The 15,380-nt window shown below is 46.4% G+C and overlaps 1 protein-coding gene across 4 annotated transcripts in view; it reads left to right on the top strand.

Moving 5' to 3' along the window:
* Positions 1-2,664: 2,664 nt before the first annotated feature.
* The window catches only part of SATB2 (SATB homeobox 2), a 165,690-nt gene continuing 152,974 nt past the window's right edge, over positions 2,665-15,380 (top strand). The window contains exons 1-3 of one of the 4 annotated variants that reach the window (XM_074967856.1): positions 2,665-2,992; positions 5,708-5,787; positions 10,217-10,444. In XM_074967856.1, coding sequence (XP_074823957.1) covers positions 10,276-10,444 — 169 coding nt within the window. In that variant the 5' untranslated portion in view covers positions 2,665-2,992; positions 5,708-5,787; positions 10,217-10,275. Of the gene's footprint in view, positions 2,993-5,707; positions 5,788-8,918; positions 9,065-9,406; positions 9,425-10,216; positions 10,445-15,380 lie in introns of those variants that run through there. The other 3 variants (XM_074967861.1, XM_074967855.1, XM_074967857.1) reach the window with 3 other exon arrangements.

Here is a 15,380-nt window from a genome sequence, read left to right as displayed (position 1 = left end):
AAGAACAGTATTCGCCACTGTGAAATCATCACCCTTGTAAACGCTTTTGGGCTAACAATGCAGATCTGAGGCTCACTTCTGCGTTCATGTACGTATTTTGGTTTTGCGATTCCTTACGGCATCTGTTAGCTGTAGATTATGGCCCTGTGATAGAGAAATGATATTCATTTCGTTGTGTCGATATAGTTTGCATTCGAAACGGCAGCTCTTCGCATATCCTATAGCTAGATGCGTTTCATTTGACTTTCCGTGGCTTAGTAGCAGGGAGTTTAAAAGATGTGGTGTTTTCATTGCATTTGTCACGAGTACTTGTTACATAACTTTTATTTTATCGCATGAAATAATTTTTCCTTAAACAAAATAAAAACACTTGTCATGAAATGATAAATACTTTCTGTCACCTTAAATGAGAAAAATCGCATAGAAGATGACTGCTTTATTTTCCATTTTAATCATTTTAAACCCCCCACACGTTTATAAAAGAAGCCACATATGACACGCTAATGAAGACAAGCTTCCTAAATATATCATTGATAAACATTAATTGACTAGCATGAAATTATCATAAAGCAAATATTAATATTTCGGAAATAGGCACGCTATTTAAAAGTGTAAATAACATTTAAATATAACAATATAGAGTTATATAAAATATTAGAAAATAATTCTTAATAGTAATGAAAAACAAAACAGTTTGAACGCATTTAATCTTTGTACAATGTAAAAGATAGCTATCTCAGAAAATGTAAATCATTACTTTTTCCATTCAACTCTTATACAATACACTTATTACTAAAAATTTTTTGTATTTTAAAGCGAAACGAAACTTGGCTTTTCAAACACGTTTGTGCTTTTACTGTTAAGTTACTGAGAATCCATCAGCACGTGAACATTGTGACAGATTACTTTTGTTTTTAATAAGTGACATGCCAAAGTCAGGAAAAGGCGACCTCTCTAATTCTTAGATGTAATTGAAATCACGGGAGTTTTGTTATTGATTGAACCGGAGCAGACTCGGGCCTGGAAAGTAGCACGTGTTGGCCTATCTACAAAATCAGTGTTGTTTTTTTCAAGTAGCATTTTAGCGAGCGTTTCTACGAACTATGTTATCTCTACTTATCAAATCCCCGGCCAGGGTTTTCGTATGCATTTGTTTTGGGTAAAATTGTATTTGCACCAGTTCCAGCTGTAGAATACATCTGTTCCAGTTGCACAGTACAAATCCACAGGTCCCGCTCCATGCAATTCAGGTTAGCAGCACATTGTTTAATAATAAAGTCCTCAGACGGCGGAATGTGGAGGATTGGGGGCAGCCTTTGCTGAGAAATCGCCGTCATGAAAATGATCTGTTTAAAGATCTGACGCCTTTGAGCGTCTTTAGGTCTTTTTTTAAAAAAGCCTCGCGGTACAAATACAGTACCCGCCCCCGCAAACAAAACCAAAACCCCGGCCGTAGGAAAGTAGCCTTTAACGCTCGCATTTGCATTCTGTAATGCAGAACAGCCAGCCAACGTCTCAGCAACCAGTTTATATGGCTGGACAAGGCCAAAGGCGGAGGGTCGCCTTTCTCCCCAGCATTGTAGCCAGGTCTAAAACGGCCAGTAGTTTTGATCTTTGGTGCTAAATAAGCATGTTCAGTGCGCCCAGAAGCTGCGGTCACTGCCGGTCTCTGTTCCGCCTGACTGCTGGATTAATGGGTTGTGCTCCTACACTGAATTTAAAGGCGCAATGAATTCAGTTGGCTAGAAAATCCTGCAAGTGAGATTGTCCCTTATTGGGCTGCTAGGAGTGAAAGGAGGCTGAAGGCAGCGTTGCTCTTTAAATCTGTCCCCACCACCAGGGCTGTGTTCTGTGCACGACGCAGTTTCTAGCCCGGTGCTGATCCCACAACTGTGAAGAGTAATAGCTGCTCGAAGGGGAGGGAAACCTTGGGGCTTTATTAATTCACTCCTCTTCCGGCCATGCTAGCTTGCGGTGCGTGTTGTTCCGTCTCCACCGTGTGAGTGATCGCTTTGTAATACTGGGGATTGCAGAGTGCCAAGGAACACGGCACCAGCTCTGGAAATGGGCAGCATTCAAGGGGCTCTCGGGTTGAGGGCTTGCTCCTGAGAATCAGGCTCCCCCCCCCCCCCCAGAATCAGGAAGGAATGGTAGGAGAGAAAAATACAATCATGCACCAGGTTCCTTCCTCCCTTCCCCAGGTTTCCTCTCCCCTGTCCCCCCCCCCCCCCCCCACTCCCTAACCCCCCTTGCAGTGTTTCCCTTCTCTCCAGCACAGTGAAATCCAGAGGGCCCGCTCCAAGAAGGGGAGGGCGGGTGTCCACTTTCACGCACTCTCCAGTCGTTATAACAAGGCTGTAGGGTCACCAACACCAGCCCTGCCTGCACTCTTACCAACGAGGTGCCCCGGGGGTGGGTGTTGGATGGACTCTGCCCTTGGGAAGAGAGGAAGGACGCTGAGAAGGGAAACAAGCAGCCCGGAGGGCCTCGCGCGATCGCACGTCCGATCGCGCCGGGGGAGCTCCCTGGAGCTCGGGGCAGCTCCCCCGGGGGGTCTCCGCAGCACTGAGTCCCCGCAGGGGTGAGGCTGGCCGTCCCCCAAGGCACCAGTCCCTTGACAGCGCGAGGCGGCCGGGTCCTGGCCTTGAGTTTCCCGCAGCGGCCCGCGCGGTGGCGCTGTTCCAAGCAGCCTCGGGGCTGCTCCGCTTGGGGGCCGGGAGCGGCGGCGCTGAGCGCGGGGCCTTGGTGGTCCCGGGGCGCTGAGCTGGGCAGGCGACGGAAGCAGGAGCCTCCCCGTGGCCGGTGACGCGGCGCGGGCTGCTGCGGAGCCGGAGCTGCGAGAGGAGCCTGGGGCAGAGGGAGCTGTGTCCCCGCGCTGCGGCTGTAAGGCGCGGAGGCAGCCTCTCCACTCGCCCTCGGCCATATGCCACCCCTCCCCTTTTCTGGGGGGTCAGCTGCAAATGCTGGCATATCTGGGGGCAAGAAGGAAAAGGTGAGGCACCAGGAGCACCAAGCTTCCTTCTTTCCTTTCTGGTCCAGAGCGGGCCTGGCGACAGGCCGGTCAATCACACCCGCATTAAATCCCCGCCAGGCCAGGGGAGCCCAGCTAGAGTCCAGCCCCAAGCGTCCCTCAAAGCCCACCCCCAGAACCTGAGCACCTTCCCCGCAACTTCTCGGCCCCCACCCCCTTTCCCCCAGGCGACTTACCCCGACCACCCCACTTCTCTCACTCAGACTTCCTTCCCCACTCCCCCCTACACTTCTTTTCCCTTCTCCACCTCCTCCATCCGCACTTGCCCCTTCCCCTGGTCCCAGTCCCCCCACCCCCGTCTGTCACTCCCTTCCCCGATTCCCCCACTCTCTCGCCAGCCTCCCTACCTCTTGTGCCGGGCCCTCACTTCCCAATGCCCGCACCAGACTTTTCCAGTCCCCAAATTGCCTCCAGATTGAGATAAAGGGGGGGGGGGACGCGCCCTACTCTAGAGACGGGGCGAGCTTTGTTTCCCTTCACTTGCGTGGTTCGCATTTTTGCCGTAACTGTTGCCACCAGAGAATGAGTTTTAAGGCACATTGGTTCACTGGCGCTGCGTGGTTTCTTGCGCCTCTCCTTTGTTCTCCAGCCCATTCCGTACCTCCGACCCCTGGCAAGGGTTTGGCCAAGGCTTGTAGCCTGCCACCACCCCTACCGGAGTACGGTGCAGCCGCCCCGGACTCTCCCCACTACCCCCGCCCCAGGCTCTCAGCCCCGAAGGCGATGCGGAGCGACCTTCCCAGGGAGGGGCTCGGAGGATGAACAGTTCATGTGCACGATCAGCCGGCGCTGGCTTCGTGGCCTTTCCTTGCGCTCCGCTAGGGGTTTCCCTTTGCGGGTGGAGGTTTGGGCCACTCCAGGCCTTTTGCCCTCCGCTGATTTAGCCACCGGGAAAGAAACTAACCGCTCCCCTTCGCCCCCACCCAGCAACAGTCGGTGCATTTCAAGCGCTGCACAGCTCCTGTGGCCCGGGAGCGCCGCTGAGATGCAGAGACAGGCCCTGGCTTCTGGCACTCAAAGCGGCGGAGTAAATAGAAAACGAAGTACCCGCTGATTCTCCAGGGCAGGGCTACCCCCCTGCTGCTTGCAGCCTGGCCGCCGGCTGCAGAGAGCCCGGCGCTTCCAAGTCCGGTGGCAGGCATTAGAGGAGTCCGAGCTCACAGCACCCACGGGAAGCCAGGGGGGAGATGGGGGCACAAGGCAGGGTCAGGGCAGCAGGGGCCTCTACGAAGAAAAAGAAAAATAGGGAAGGTGAGGAAAGGAGCTAGATACCGAGAGACATAGGCAGCTCCTGGAGGAAAGAGGAAAAGAAGGAAATCGTATTGACTAGGAGTAATTTGTCATTCGATTGCGGGGGGAGAATTTGCGAAGAGCAAGGAATATTTCCCACTGTGATCCCAGGCGGGGACAACTTTCAAATGTCGCAAACTCCGCGCAACGGAGCCCAGCAGATGAACAGCCGAGAAAGGAAGCGCAATAGTTGTCCAGGAAAATCTGCAAAAACTCCACAGCCTTCGGCTCTTTGCGCTTTTTGAAGGTCGGACAACGCTGGAACTTGAAATCGCGTGTTGGCTGGAAAAGTGACAGTTAATTAAAAACAAACCTTTCCACTGAGATTTGTGTTCAGAAAATTATTTGGCAATACACCACGCGAGGATTTAAAAAACGAAAATAACGAAGATTGTCGCACGCTAATAAGCGCATCCATTTTGCATTCATCAGAGTAGGTCCAAACAGAAAGCCCTGGTATTTGACTTTGTTCTAAATGACGAAAAAGCAGAAGTTATTAATAAAAGAGAAGCCAGCTTGTTTTTTTATATTAAAAATGCGGTGGAAAGTAATCGCTTCCTCCCCCCCAGTTGAAATAAATAAATGTGAAAAATTTATACTGGAAAAAGCATATGTAATTTGAAACAGAAAAGGCCTTTATTGGGAAGTATTCTGTAAAAGAAAAATAAGCATCATGTATCTCAAAATCTCCTATAAATCTGTTTGAATAAAATAAAGTTAAAGAAACAGAAATTACTAACCCGCAGAATTTAAGTAATCGGTTCAGTTTTGCGTGTCTTTAATAATAATCCTCCCAGTTTCCGTGCCACAATTATTACCACTCAATAATGCAAAGTTTAAGGAATTTTATATACAGAAAACAAGTTTGCAGCTCTTGTTCTCCATATAACGCACAAATGCAATAAATAAATAAATAAAAATAAAATAAAAAAGACCAACCCCTTCCCCCTCCCAAACCCATACCAGAAAAGAGGTGCAATGGGTTAATTGAAAATAAAGCAATTGCAACGTATATATTTAAATGTATTTAATTGTATGCATTATTCAACTCCCCCCACCGAGTGGTTTAATAATTTAGAATCAATAGTTTCCCTAAAAACTTTATAAAATATTTACAAATAATAAAATATTAATCGATTAACAAGCCAGTTGTATTCTTTTATAGGAACTTTGCTAAAGTCCTGTAATCATGCTGTTGACATACGTCTCTGATGTTAACGAAAGGATTATTGACAAAATGTAAATGAAGATCTTCAGACGGTGGTGTTTATAAAATAGCTCATTAATGAGCTTGGGTTGACTCTGTCCATCCACATCATCAGATATAATAATAGTGACGAATCAAACAGGGAAGATCCTGGCTAAACCATTGGTATTTTTTTCCAGAAGTACTGAAGTCCTAAAATCACCAATTCTTCTAACTTTCTGGCCATTGATCCGAAGGAATTCGTAGTTCAACATCAAAGGTAAGAATAAATCAACATTATTTAATTATTCAATAGTTGGTAGAAAATACGAACTTCCATATATAACCCACAACAGCATTTTACGCAGTTTATTTTGTTCAGTTACACTAGGGTATTGAAAAAAGTTTGCTCTCCAAACTTCCAGGATTCTTCTCTCCCCCCCACCCCACCTGTCATCTTTCAAATACGAAATCTGGCTGACATACTTCAGCTACTTTGCATTAAACTCCTCCAAAGTCTGCATTTTTCAGATGTATTAGCTTTCAGTCCTTCTCAAACAAGTCATGCAAACTGCCCGAGCGGGTCGTTGCTCCGTGCCTCATGGAGAATTCTCGCTCCACGCCACCCTCCCTACCTTTTGCTGGCAGGAGCCTCTAGTTCTGGGTCCCTCAAAGTTGACCCGGGGCTACGACTCCCGCCCCCACCCCTTCCATTTCTTCCGGACCCGGGGGCAGAGATTACACCCTGTCGAGATGCTTCGTAGCCACGCGGCGAGAGATCGCTGGTCCTCCCCCTCCCCTGCGTGGGGAAGGAACCCGTCCTTCGCCCCAGCGATGGGAGGCGAGCAGCTGCTGCCTTTTCCGGGGTGGCGGAATCCTGCTGCTGCACCGGGATTGATCTGGAGTGAAGCGAGTTTCTCTCTTACCCTGGTCACAGCTCCGCCGCGTCTCACAGGCTCCCAGCCCCACTTCCTTGTACGGCCCAAAGCCCTTAGAGAGACACGATCCCTCTGCAACCTATTAACCTCGTCTGGAGGAAAAGCAAGAGCAGCAGCAGCGCGGCTACCACCACCAGGCTGCAAGCTCCACACAGCCCAAATCCCCAAAGAAACTGCATTGCTGCTGCTCTACTTCCAAGTGATGTCCATAGACTACCGGCAGGGATTGCAAACATGGTGGCGACGGGGCTGGGAGCTGCTGCGATTGCTTCTTTCTCCCGAGTTAAGATAATAGGATGGGTGTGAAGCTATTAGTGCTGCTCGTTCTTATTCTTACCTTCAGATAATTTGACCCCCCCCCCGCCCCGCCGCCCCCACACGGGAGTGCAACATTGGTGGCGGGGTTGAAAGTTGCTGCTGTTCTTGCTGCTTCTGGTTTTCCTACAAAGCCCGCCGAGACTGTCCTGGGCACGCGTGGGGTGGTGGAGGAAAGGAGTTACTGTTGCTCGCGCTCTCCTTTTGCTCCAGGTGATATTACTGGGGAGCAGGGGCTGCTGCTTGTTCTTTCCCGCAACCCCCTCTCCTCAGCAGGGCTGGGCAGAGTGGACAGGGGGGTCGCCCGGAGCGGTTGCTATTCTTGGCTCTTCTTCCCGGTCCCAAAGGCAGTCACTGAACCCCGCTCCCCAAAGGGTCTGTGACGGACCAGAGCCAGGGGAGCGTGTGTGTCCCGTTCCCGCTGCCCCCGCGTTTGGCTGGGCTCCTTTCCTCTCCCACTCCCAGCCGCAGGCTTCCACGAACAGTCCCCTCCCCACAATCCTCAGGTCTCCCATGTGTCCCCCTTTAACGCGTTTCTACCCCTCTTTTTGACCCTCCGGCGCCACCGTAAAAGCAGGCCCACTGAAGGGGGCTCGGCCGGCCGCAATAGGCGCCGTTGAGCGGGCGGGCGAGTCGGTTGGTGCCTGGCGGAGCGGGAGCTGGGCATGGGCGAGCGGCGGGGACGCCCCGCTGGAGGGGGCTGGAATTTCTTCGGTCCACCTTAAAGCGGAGCTGGTGCCACCGCCGCCTCGGCTGCTGCGGGGCGGCCCCGAGCGGGGCCGGGGAGTTGGCGGCGCGGTTCGGCGTTTGCGGGCAGAGCCCCCCCCGCCTTCCCCGGCCCAGGCGCAGCCAGGCAGCGGCGAGGCCGGGGGCTGCCGCCGGGGATGGGCGGCAGGGCCCCGGCCCGGTGGCCCCTGCCCCAGAGCCCGGCGCTGGCGGACTGTCCGGGCTGCGGCTGCACCTTGCAGCCGGGGATGGCGGGAGGCCGCTCCTCTGTCTGCCCCCGGCATCCGCCGAGGCCCGACTCCCCCGGGCTGCACGTGTCCAGCTGCCCGCGGGGGTGGGCTTGGAACGGGCGGAGGGCGCAACTTCCAGCCCAGGCCGTGCCCGGCAGCGACTCGCCGTGGGCAGGCTGCTCCCGCTGTCACGAGCCGGGCCTCTCTCCACGCCGCCCGCTCGCCCCCTGGCCCGGAGCCGCGGGCGGACGGGCAGAGCGCCCGGCTCCGGCTCCGCCTCCCCCGGGTGCCCTTCTCTCCCCCGCCTCCTGCCCCTAACCCTGCCTCCCCGGCGCAGCGCCTGGCTCTCCTGCCCGTGTGCGCGCTCCGGGGAGACGTTCATTATTTATTTATTGGTGTTTAATTTCCTGCCAGGCGGGTCTCCCTCCCTCCCTCCCTTCTTCCCCACCCCTCTGCAGGCAGCGGGGCTGGCTGGAGCTGCGGCAGCCGTGGCTTGGGGGGCGGGGGGGGCCGGCTGCTTCTCTCCGCGCTGTACCTGAGCTGAGCTTATCCAGAGACTTTTATTTATTGGGGGCGTGGGGGGAGGGGAGGAAGGCAGGGGCGGGAGATGGTTGCTATTTTGGATGCAAAGATCTGGGGACAGGAAAACCGCACACACAGACACAGACACACACACACACAGACACTGAAACCAAGGACAACCCCAAAAAGGACTCACTTTGCCTTGATGACTCAACGCAACTAATAATCATTTCTCTCCTCTCGCTCTGGCGAGTCCCTCCTGCTCCTCCTGCTGCTGCTGCTGCTGGCAGAGGAGGGAGCGATTGAAAGTGACACATCGGGGGCTGCCGCCTCTTCACCGCGATCACAAGCGCCCGCTTCTCGGCTCCTCCTGCTGCCGCTTCTCCTCCCGCTGCCCGGGATAGCGGCCCCTTTAGACGCGGCCTCCCTCCCCTTCGCCACCCCCTCTCTCCCCCGCGATTGATTTTCTCTGCCGAAGGTGTGAGAAGTCGGGCCTCTCCTCCCCCCCCCCACCCCTGGAGCCAGTCCCCTCACCTCTTCCCCCCCCCCCCGACCCCCATTCACTACCCCGGCTGCCCTCTGTGGAAGGGGCTCTGACTCGTGACAGCCAGCTCTGCCCAAGAAGGCACCCTGACCCAGGACCTTAAAGCTCGGACTCGAGGACAAGGAAAAGGGGGGTCAGCTGGGTGGGGAGGGGGGAAGGAAGTAGAAAGGAAGCAAACAGGAACGTAAAAGGAGGAAACAAGAAAACTTTCCACCCTGGATTCTCTACTTTTGATCCATGGACAGAGCCCAACTCAGCCAACTTACAGACAGACTATAAGCAGTAAGTACAGCAGGAGCGCGCCCACAAACCCGGCGTGGGTGAGCAGCTCGCAGCAGCCTTTGTCGCGAGGAGCTAGCTAGTTTTATTATTTGCGGTGTCCATGAAATAATGACGGCGGTGGTGTTAATTGTGGGAGAAACAGCCCTGTCTGCAGCAATGCCCTGTCCCTTCCTGTTCCTATGTGTCTGTGTGGCCGTTCCCAGGAGCCCGGCGAGCAGGAGTGGGGCACACAGTTCTTGGGGTTTGCTGGCCTGGTTTGTACTGCGTTCTGTAGTCAAACCTGCAAACCCGAACTCCTTTAAATCCCGTGTGGGCACCCCAAACTGACCTGCCTTGCAGACACTCACGCTGGAGCGCGAGGTACGGAGACCGGGGGCAGGTGGGGGGAGTTTTTAGAGTGAATTTGAACTTGAGTTTGATTTGGCGCCGAGTGTCAATGAACTAAGAGGAGGCTTGACCCGGGATGTGTTAACGGCGCTTTGATCAGTGAAGTGTAATCAAAGTACCTGTCGCATGTTGTTTTGAAAAACGTGCCGACGTTAATGCCCGTTTGCTAGCATACGGAGCAGGTCCCATTTGCACGCACCCCGGAGCATGTGTAGATCTGGTTTGTTTCCTTGCGGTGTTCACGCACTACCGTAGTCTTTAGAGCGATCTTCCGAAGAGAGATGATGTCTCGGCATATCGCTGTATTAATTCACAAGCGGGTCTTCACAGTCCGTTGTGTCCGCGTGGATCGGGTTAATTCTGTGCAGGAGTTACTTAACACACCTGCCTTTTTCAAAGTACCCAACTTTCTAAACTGGCCCACGAGACAGAAATGTAACGTGTAAGTGGCTCCGGTAATAACATGGTTTGTGCCACCGAATTTCAAATGGGCGATCCGCTCTGGCGAGCCGTTGTGTGTCAGTACTTGTTAGTTGCCTGTTCCTCAATCTAGGTGGGCAATGTATTAACAACTCGGGCGCAAATACCTGGGTTTCAAGCAGTTTAGCTCTTGCATACTATAGAGAATGAATTTGATTCTGAAAGCCGGGTTTTGATTGCTTTATTTGGATAAAGTGAGCGGACAATGATGATTACTAGCTCTTGAACTCCCTGGTTATGCTCTCTTTACAAACCTCTGAAGTGTATATGTTTCTTTCTTTCTAGGTCCTTGTTCATTTTACTGTGATCTGCCCGTGGGAACTTTGTCTCCAAGTCAAAGTAGTATGGAGCGGAGAAGTGAGAGTCCCTGTCTAAGGGATAGTCCAGACCGAGGGAGCGGCAGCCCTGATGTCAAAGGTCCTCCCCCGGTGAAGGTGGCCAGGCTGGAGCAGAATGGCAGTCCTATGGGAACCCGAGGGAGGCCCAATGGCTCTGTGACCAAATCAGTGGGAGGTAACCATCCACTAGTATTAATGTATACATAACAGACTGGCAGCTGAATTACAATGGCATAGTGTCAGGGTTCATGTTGATTAAGCTTTCTGTCTGGGTGTAGGATTACAGGAAGTGGATTGCAAATTGTCAGTACCCAACTTGCTCCTCATCAGTAACCAGCCGCCGCATTTACTGTTAAATAGAAAAGTGGTGTATCCAGAAGGTGGCATTTTGTTGGGCATGTTGCCACTCTGTGCGAGGTGTTGGCAGGTTTATGTCACAGTTAGCAGTTTCTAGCTTTTACTGGAAAGCTTTTAACTGTTAAACTCTATTCCAGTGTTAAAAGGGTGCATGTAAGGGCTTCGTTTCATATTGACTCTTTTCACAGAATATTTATTAAAAGGCCTTTTTAGTACCACGGTTAGTCCATCGCTATATCTACGCCAACTCACAAAAGGCCTTATCCTACCCCTACTGATGAAAAATGGAAACAGGATTGGGACGAAATACGCCAAGCTTTTGTTGAATACGCATAATTATAAACTGACAGTGGAAGATCACATTAAAATTTGTATTGCATGACGGCCTTATTTTTAGAGGGGAAAATACAGTTTTAATCATGCATCAATAGATAATTATTAGCAAAAGAGAGCAATGGAGAACGCTTAAGTATAGTTAACATGATCTTACTAGTGACTTAAAATATATAATGGTATTTATTATTAATAATAATAATTAAAACCATAATGGTTTTATAAATTGAAAAAAACCTGCTCTATTGAATTACAACACATATTACTTGTAGAGTGTATATGCTTTATGGAACTTATATGAACAGTAATAAAATCTTTAGGCAGTTAACCTGTTATGCAGAGGACATAGCAAGACATAAACACATGGTTAGGATCAGTTTGTTTAACATAATTATTACAGATTAATTTTGCAGTTTTGGCACAGTTACTCTCTGTAGAGCTTTAAATTTCATAGTTGCTCTGCTCCCTAGTTGCTATTCAATTTTGTGTTTATGGCATGTTTCAGTGACACAAGTGGCTGCTTTTTTTCAAGCTACTACTTACTCAAGCTAAACTCTCCGATGACCTCTTAAATGTCCTGCTTTTTCCTCTTAATTTTGATGTTGAAGAGATTGATGTAATGTAACATTACATTTCGAAAAATATCTTTAACGTTTTGTAGCAGATCAGGTAATAAGAGAGAAATATTTCAAAGCAGGCCATAGACATCTTTATATTTAGTAAGAAATGTAGCTATTTAATGTAATATATGTTTGTGGTGTTTTGTTTTGTTTTGTTTTTTTTAAATCTAGCCCATGATGGATACAAAAATCTAATCAGTTCATAATAGAAGGGGTCAGTATTAAGGACATTTAGAAAAGATACATTAATTTTGTCATCACATGACTGTGTACTGTGTACTTAATTTAACAGTTTTGTCATTATATGGTTGATTTAAACATTTTTTCTCAATAGGCTTTCTAATTGCTGAAGTTTGTTGATAGGCTGTAGCTTGTATTTTTCGAATCGTAGTGATCTGTATATTTACTTAATGAAGGGTAGAAAAGTTCAGCAGTTTCTTGTGCTTTTGATGAATTCACCTCCATTTATTGAACCTCTAATTGTTTTTGTTCTTTTAAAGTATGCAAAGGGAGAAATAACTTTACTGTTAAAGACGTGTTGTATTATACCAATTAGAAATTAATAGGAAAATAATTCACTGGCTAACAGTGGGATCCAACTAGCTAGTTTTGTCTGAAAATGCTAGAAAGTAAGTATTATAGCCATAGGTGCCTTTTAGAAGACTGAAGGACTGTGGCTTCATTTTAACGAAAGGATTAGAACTTGGAACTAAAGTTTTGGAGATCTATTAAAATGCACTTAAAAAAAGGATGACTTCAAACATTTTGGAATATATATGTTGCTTTATAATTGCAACTGTGCTTTGCCAAAGGAAGTTTACAGGGTTCTGTGATTATATTGGTGGTTCAGATTGCCTCTGGCCTATTGAAGTACGGAGCATTTCATTCAGTTTAACATGAAGACTTTCCTTTCTGAAGACAAACTTTTAAGAGGTTACATTTTCATTCACTGCTGTCTGGTTTGTTATAAGCTTGATGTAGACTGGAGTGTTAAAAATGTAGGGGAATCATGGTGAATTTTTTTTTCCCTTGGGTTTTTTAGACAGCTTGCCTGAGTGTCTCATAGTTTGAGTACCATAATACAGTTTATTCATTAGTTCTTGTTCATATTGAAAGCAAGAACAATTTTATTTTTGTCTGAATACTGATCTAGAATCTATAATACTCAATGCTAAAGTGGTTAAGGTGGATTTTTTTTATAAGATAATGGCACTGTATAAGATTGATTTTTATTTTTTAGAAAAGCTTTCAGGATAAACTAGCATATCTATTTTTCAGAGAGATGTTTCCCATTTTCTTTTTAAGATTTGATGTTTACGAACACATTACTTTGACTTTGTGTCCAAGTAATGTATTGTGAATGCAAATAACTGTGTCTGTCGGTTTCAGAAGTTCACATCGCTCCAAATGTACACTGAAATGGTAATAATTTTGTCACTTTAATTGTGACACTCAAATGTTGGCATTTGAAGAGTACTTTTTTAATAGAGTTTTAGAAAATAATATCCTTTCATGTACAAAACTTCGTGTCTATAAAAATAAGTTGTTAATAAACCACTTTTCCAGTGCTAGTCATAGATGAAGACTCTTCAGTAAAAGCAAACTATATTGAAATGTTGCATAGCGAAGTGACTTCCAAGACTTTAGCTGATGTGCTCTTAGTTTGATTTTTATTTTGTAAGTTTAAAATGTGTTTTATAAAAAACTTATACTTTTCAAAAAGCAAAATATTTTCAATGTTTTTCTGTTTAGAGACAGTGTAATTACAATCTTTTTCAGTTCTGTAGAACGTGTTTTAAGATTTGAACCCCAGGGCAATAAGACGCTAACAAATCACATTTTGATTACTCTTAGTTTCCCTTCATTTGTTCTATGTAGGTAAATGCTGAAATGTTTTTTTTTCTATTATGCCCACTTTTAGTTAAATCTCAAGAATAAATATTCCTGTACATTTTCATTAAAAATGGAGAAATTTAAATTATCTAAAGCTATGGTGGGACTGATGACCTGTGGTAACAAGTTTTATAACTTTTTTTCGTGTTTATTACATTTTTTTTTACAATGATTTCCCTGAGAAAGAGAGAAATATTAAAGTGCACGGATGTTCCACTTTTCTCACTGAATTTTTCAGTGAGAGTATTTTATATGAAGTGCTGCAAACAGTATATCAGCTCTGCTAGGGAGAAGTTTTGCCTTCTGACTTTTTTTGTAGCTAATGTACATAATTCAAAGGGCCATTATGGCAGCTGTAGTAAACTTGTGTAGGTCACAAAAAAATAAACAAGGCTGTTTTTAATAGGGGATTTTAAAGTTTCTGTACTGTTTACAATGGTGTTTGCTTCAGCTGAAGGTGTTAGAGTCCAGTTTTGTTTTGCTCTGGCTAGTCCAACACTTTCCAAAATGTTTCACCAGTTATCTAACCAGTGTGTTTTAAAGCATGTATGTAATAAAACACAAGTGCTCAGATGTTTGTGACTGGCAGGTTTTATAGAGGGTCCCTGGGAAAAAAGGCTAATATATCTTTAAAAAACATACGAAGTCTGGGAGAGAATTTAGAGTGTGCAGGAGAACTATGGTGTTGACAGCTTTATATTCCTGTTGGGTAACATTCACTTACTAGAATTGGCGTCCCCTCTCAGTTAGTAATTCACTCCATAAGGATTTTGAAAAAAGAATGATTAATAGCTAGGAAATTCAGATTTGCAAAATTGTTGATTAAGCTTGCAAACCTGTCTGTAAATGGAGCTGTATTTGTATGTGTGTATTTTATTTCTGAGAAGACAGAAAATGAGTTCAGAGTCTTGAGTGTAACTTAAATATTAATGTCCTAAATGTGCTATTTAATACTTCAGTATAGAAGAATTAAATGTAGAACCCAAATAACACAATCAACTTTTAGGTAGGAAGCAATTGTATAATATTTGCTTCTTAAATGAGTTTGAAATCAGTTTAATACCAATTATTTTTTTCTTCGTTTACCTGTTAAAACATGCAATTTAATTTTATAATATTTGTCTGAAAGAGAGCACTTTCAAACAGTTGTAACTAAATTACACGATCAGTACTTAAATCTACCATATGGTTTAAATGCTTATAGGAAGCTACAAATATCAAAAATCTTCTTGATGCAGTGCATTCTTCTATGGGTGTTCCTGATAATTTTGTACTGCTGATTGTTCTCAGCTTTTTAACATTAAAGCTTAAACATATTTTGATCTTCATAAGTACATTTCAGAAATCTGTTTTAATATCTCTCTCAACACAGAGAAATGCCAATCAAGGGTGGTAAAAGTACTGTCTGTCAAAATCAGTGTCTTGCAGCTAGTTTTACAAAAGAATACTAGTTAATCTTTGTTATCCTATAACTGTTTCAAGGATATAAATACCTTATTGCCAGGGGGTACGGAGATATCCATTGTTATACAGACTGATGCATGCAGATTGATCGCATTTGATATTATATTCTAAATTGTTAGGCTATCATTTAGAGCTGAATTTTATCTACAATAACTGTTAACATGTTTTAATTGTCTGCACAGAGAATGTTCCTTATAAATAGATCAGGTAAAATAAAGTAATAGGTTTTAGATGTTGTTCAAATCTAGGTGAAGAATAACATAATACTGTCTGAAAAAGGTAATTTTGCTATTTGAAAGGGCTGAACATGTCTAGGTATTGAAGTTATGAAAGCTGCAAAGCCTTATTAGCTTGGGAATTGGCAATGCACTGTAGTTTATCTTATACCACATATACGATATAGTTGGAAAACACTAATTTTCTTTTGCTTTAATTCAGCATGAA

Source organism: Natator depressus, chromosome 11 (assembly GCF_965152275.1).
Source record: "Natator depressus isolate rNatDep1 chromosome 11, rNatDep2.hap1, whole genome shotgun sequence".
In the NCBI taxonomy this organism is placed as follows: Eukaryota; Metazoa; Chordata; order Testudines; family Cheloniidae; genus Natator; species Natator depressus.
This window is presented reverse-complemented; position numbering and strand designations above follow the sequence as displayed.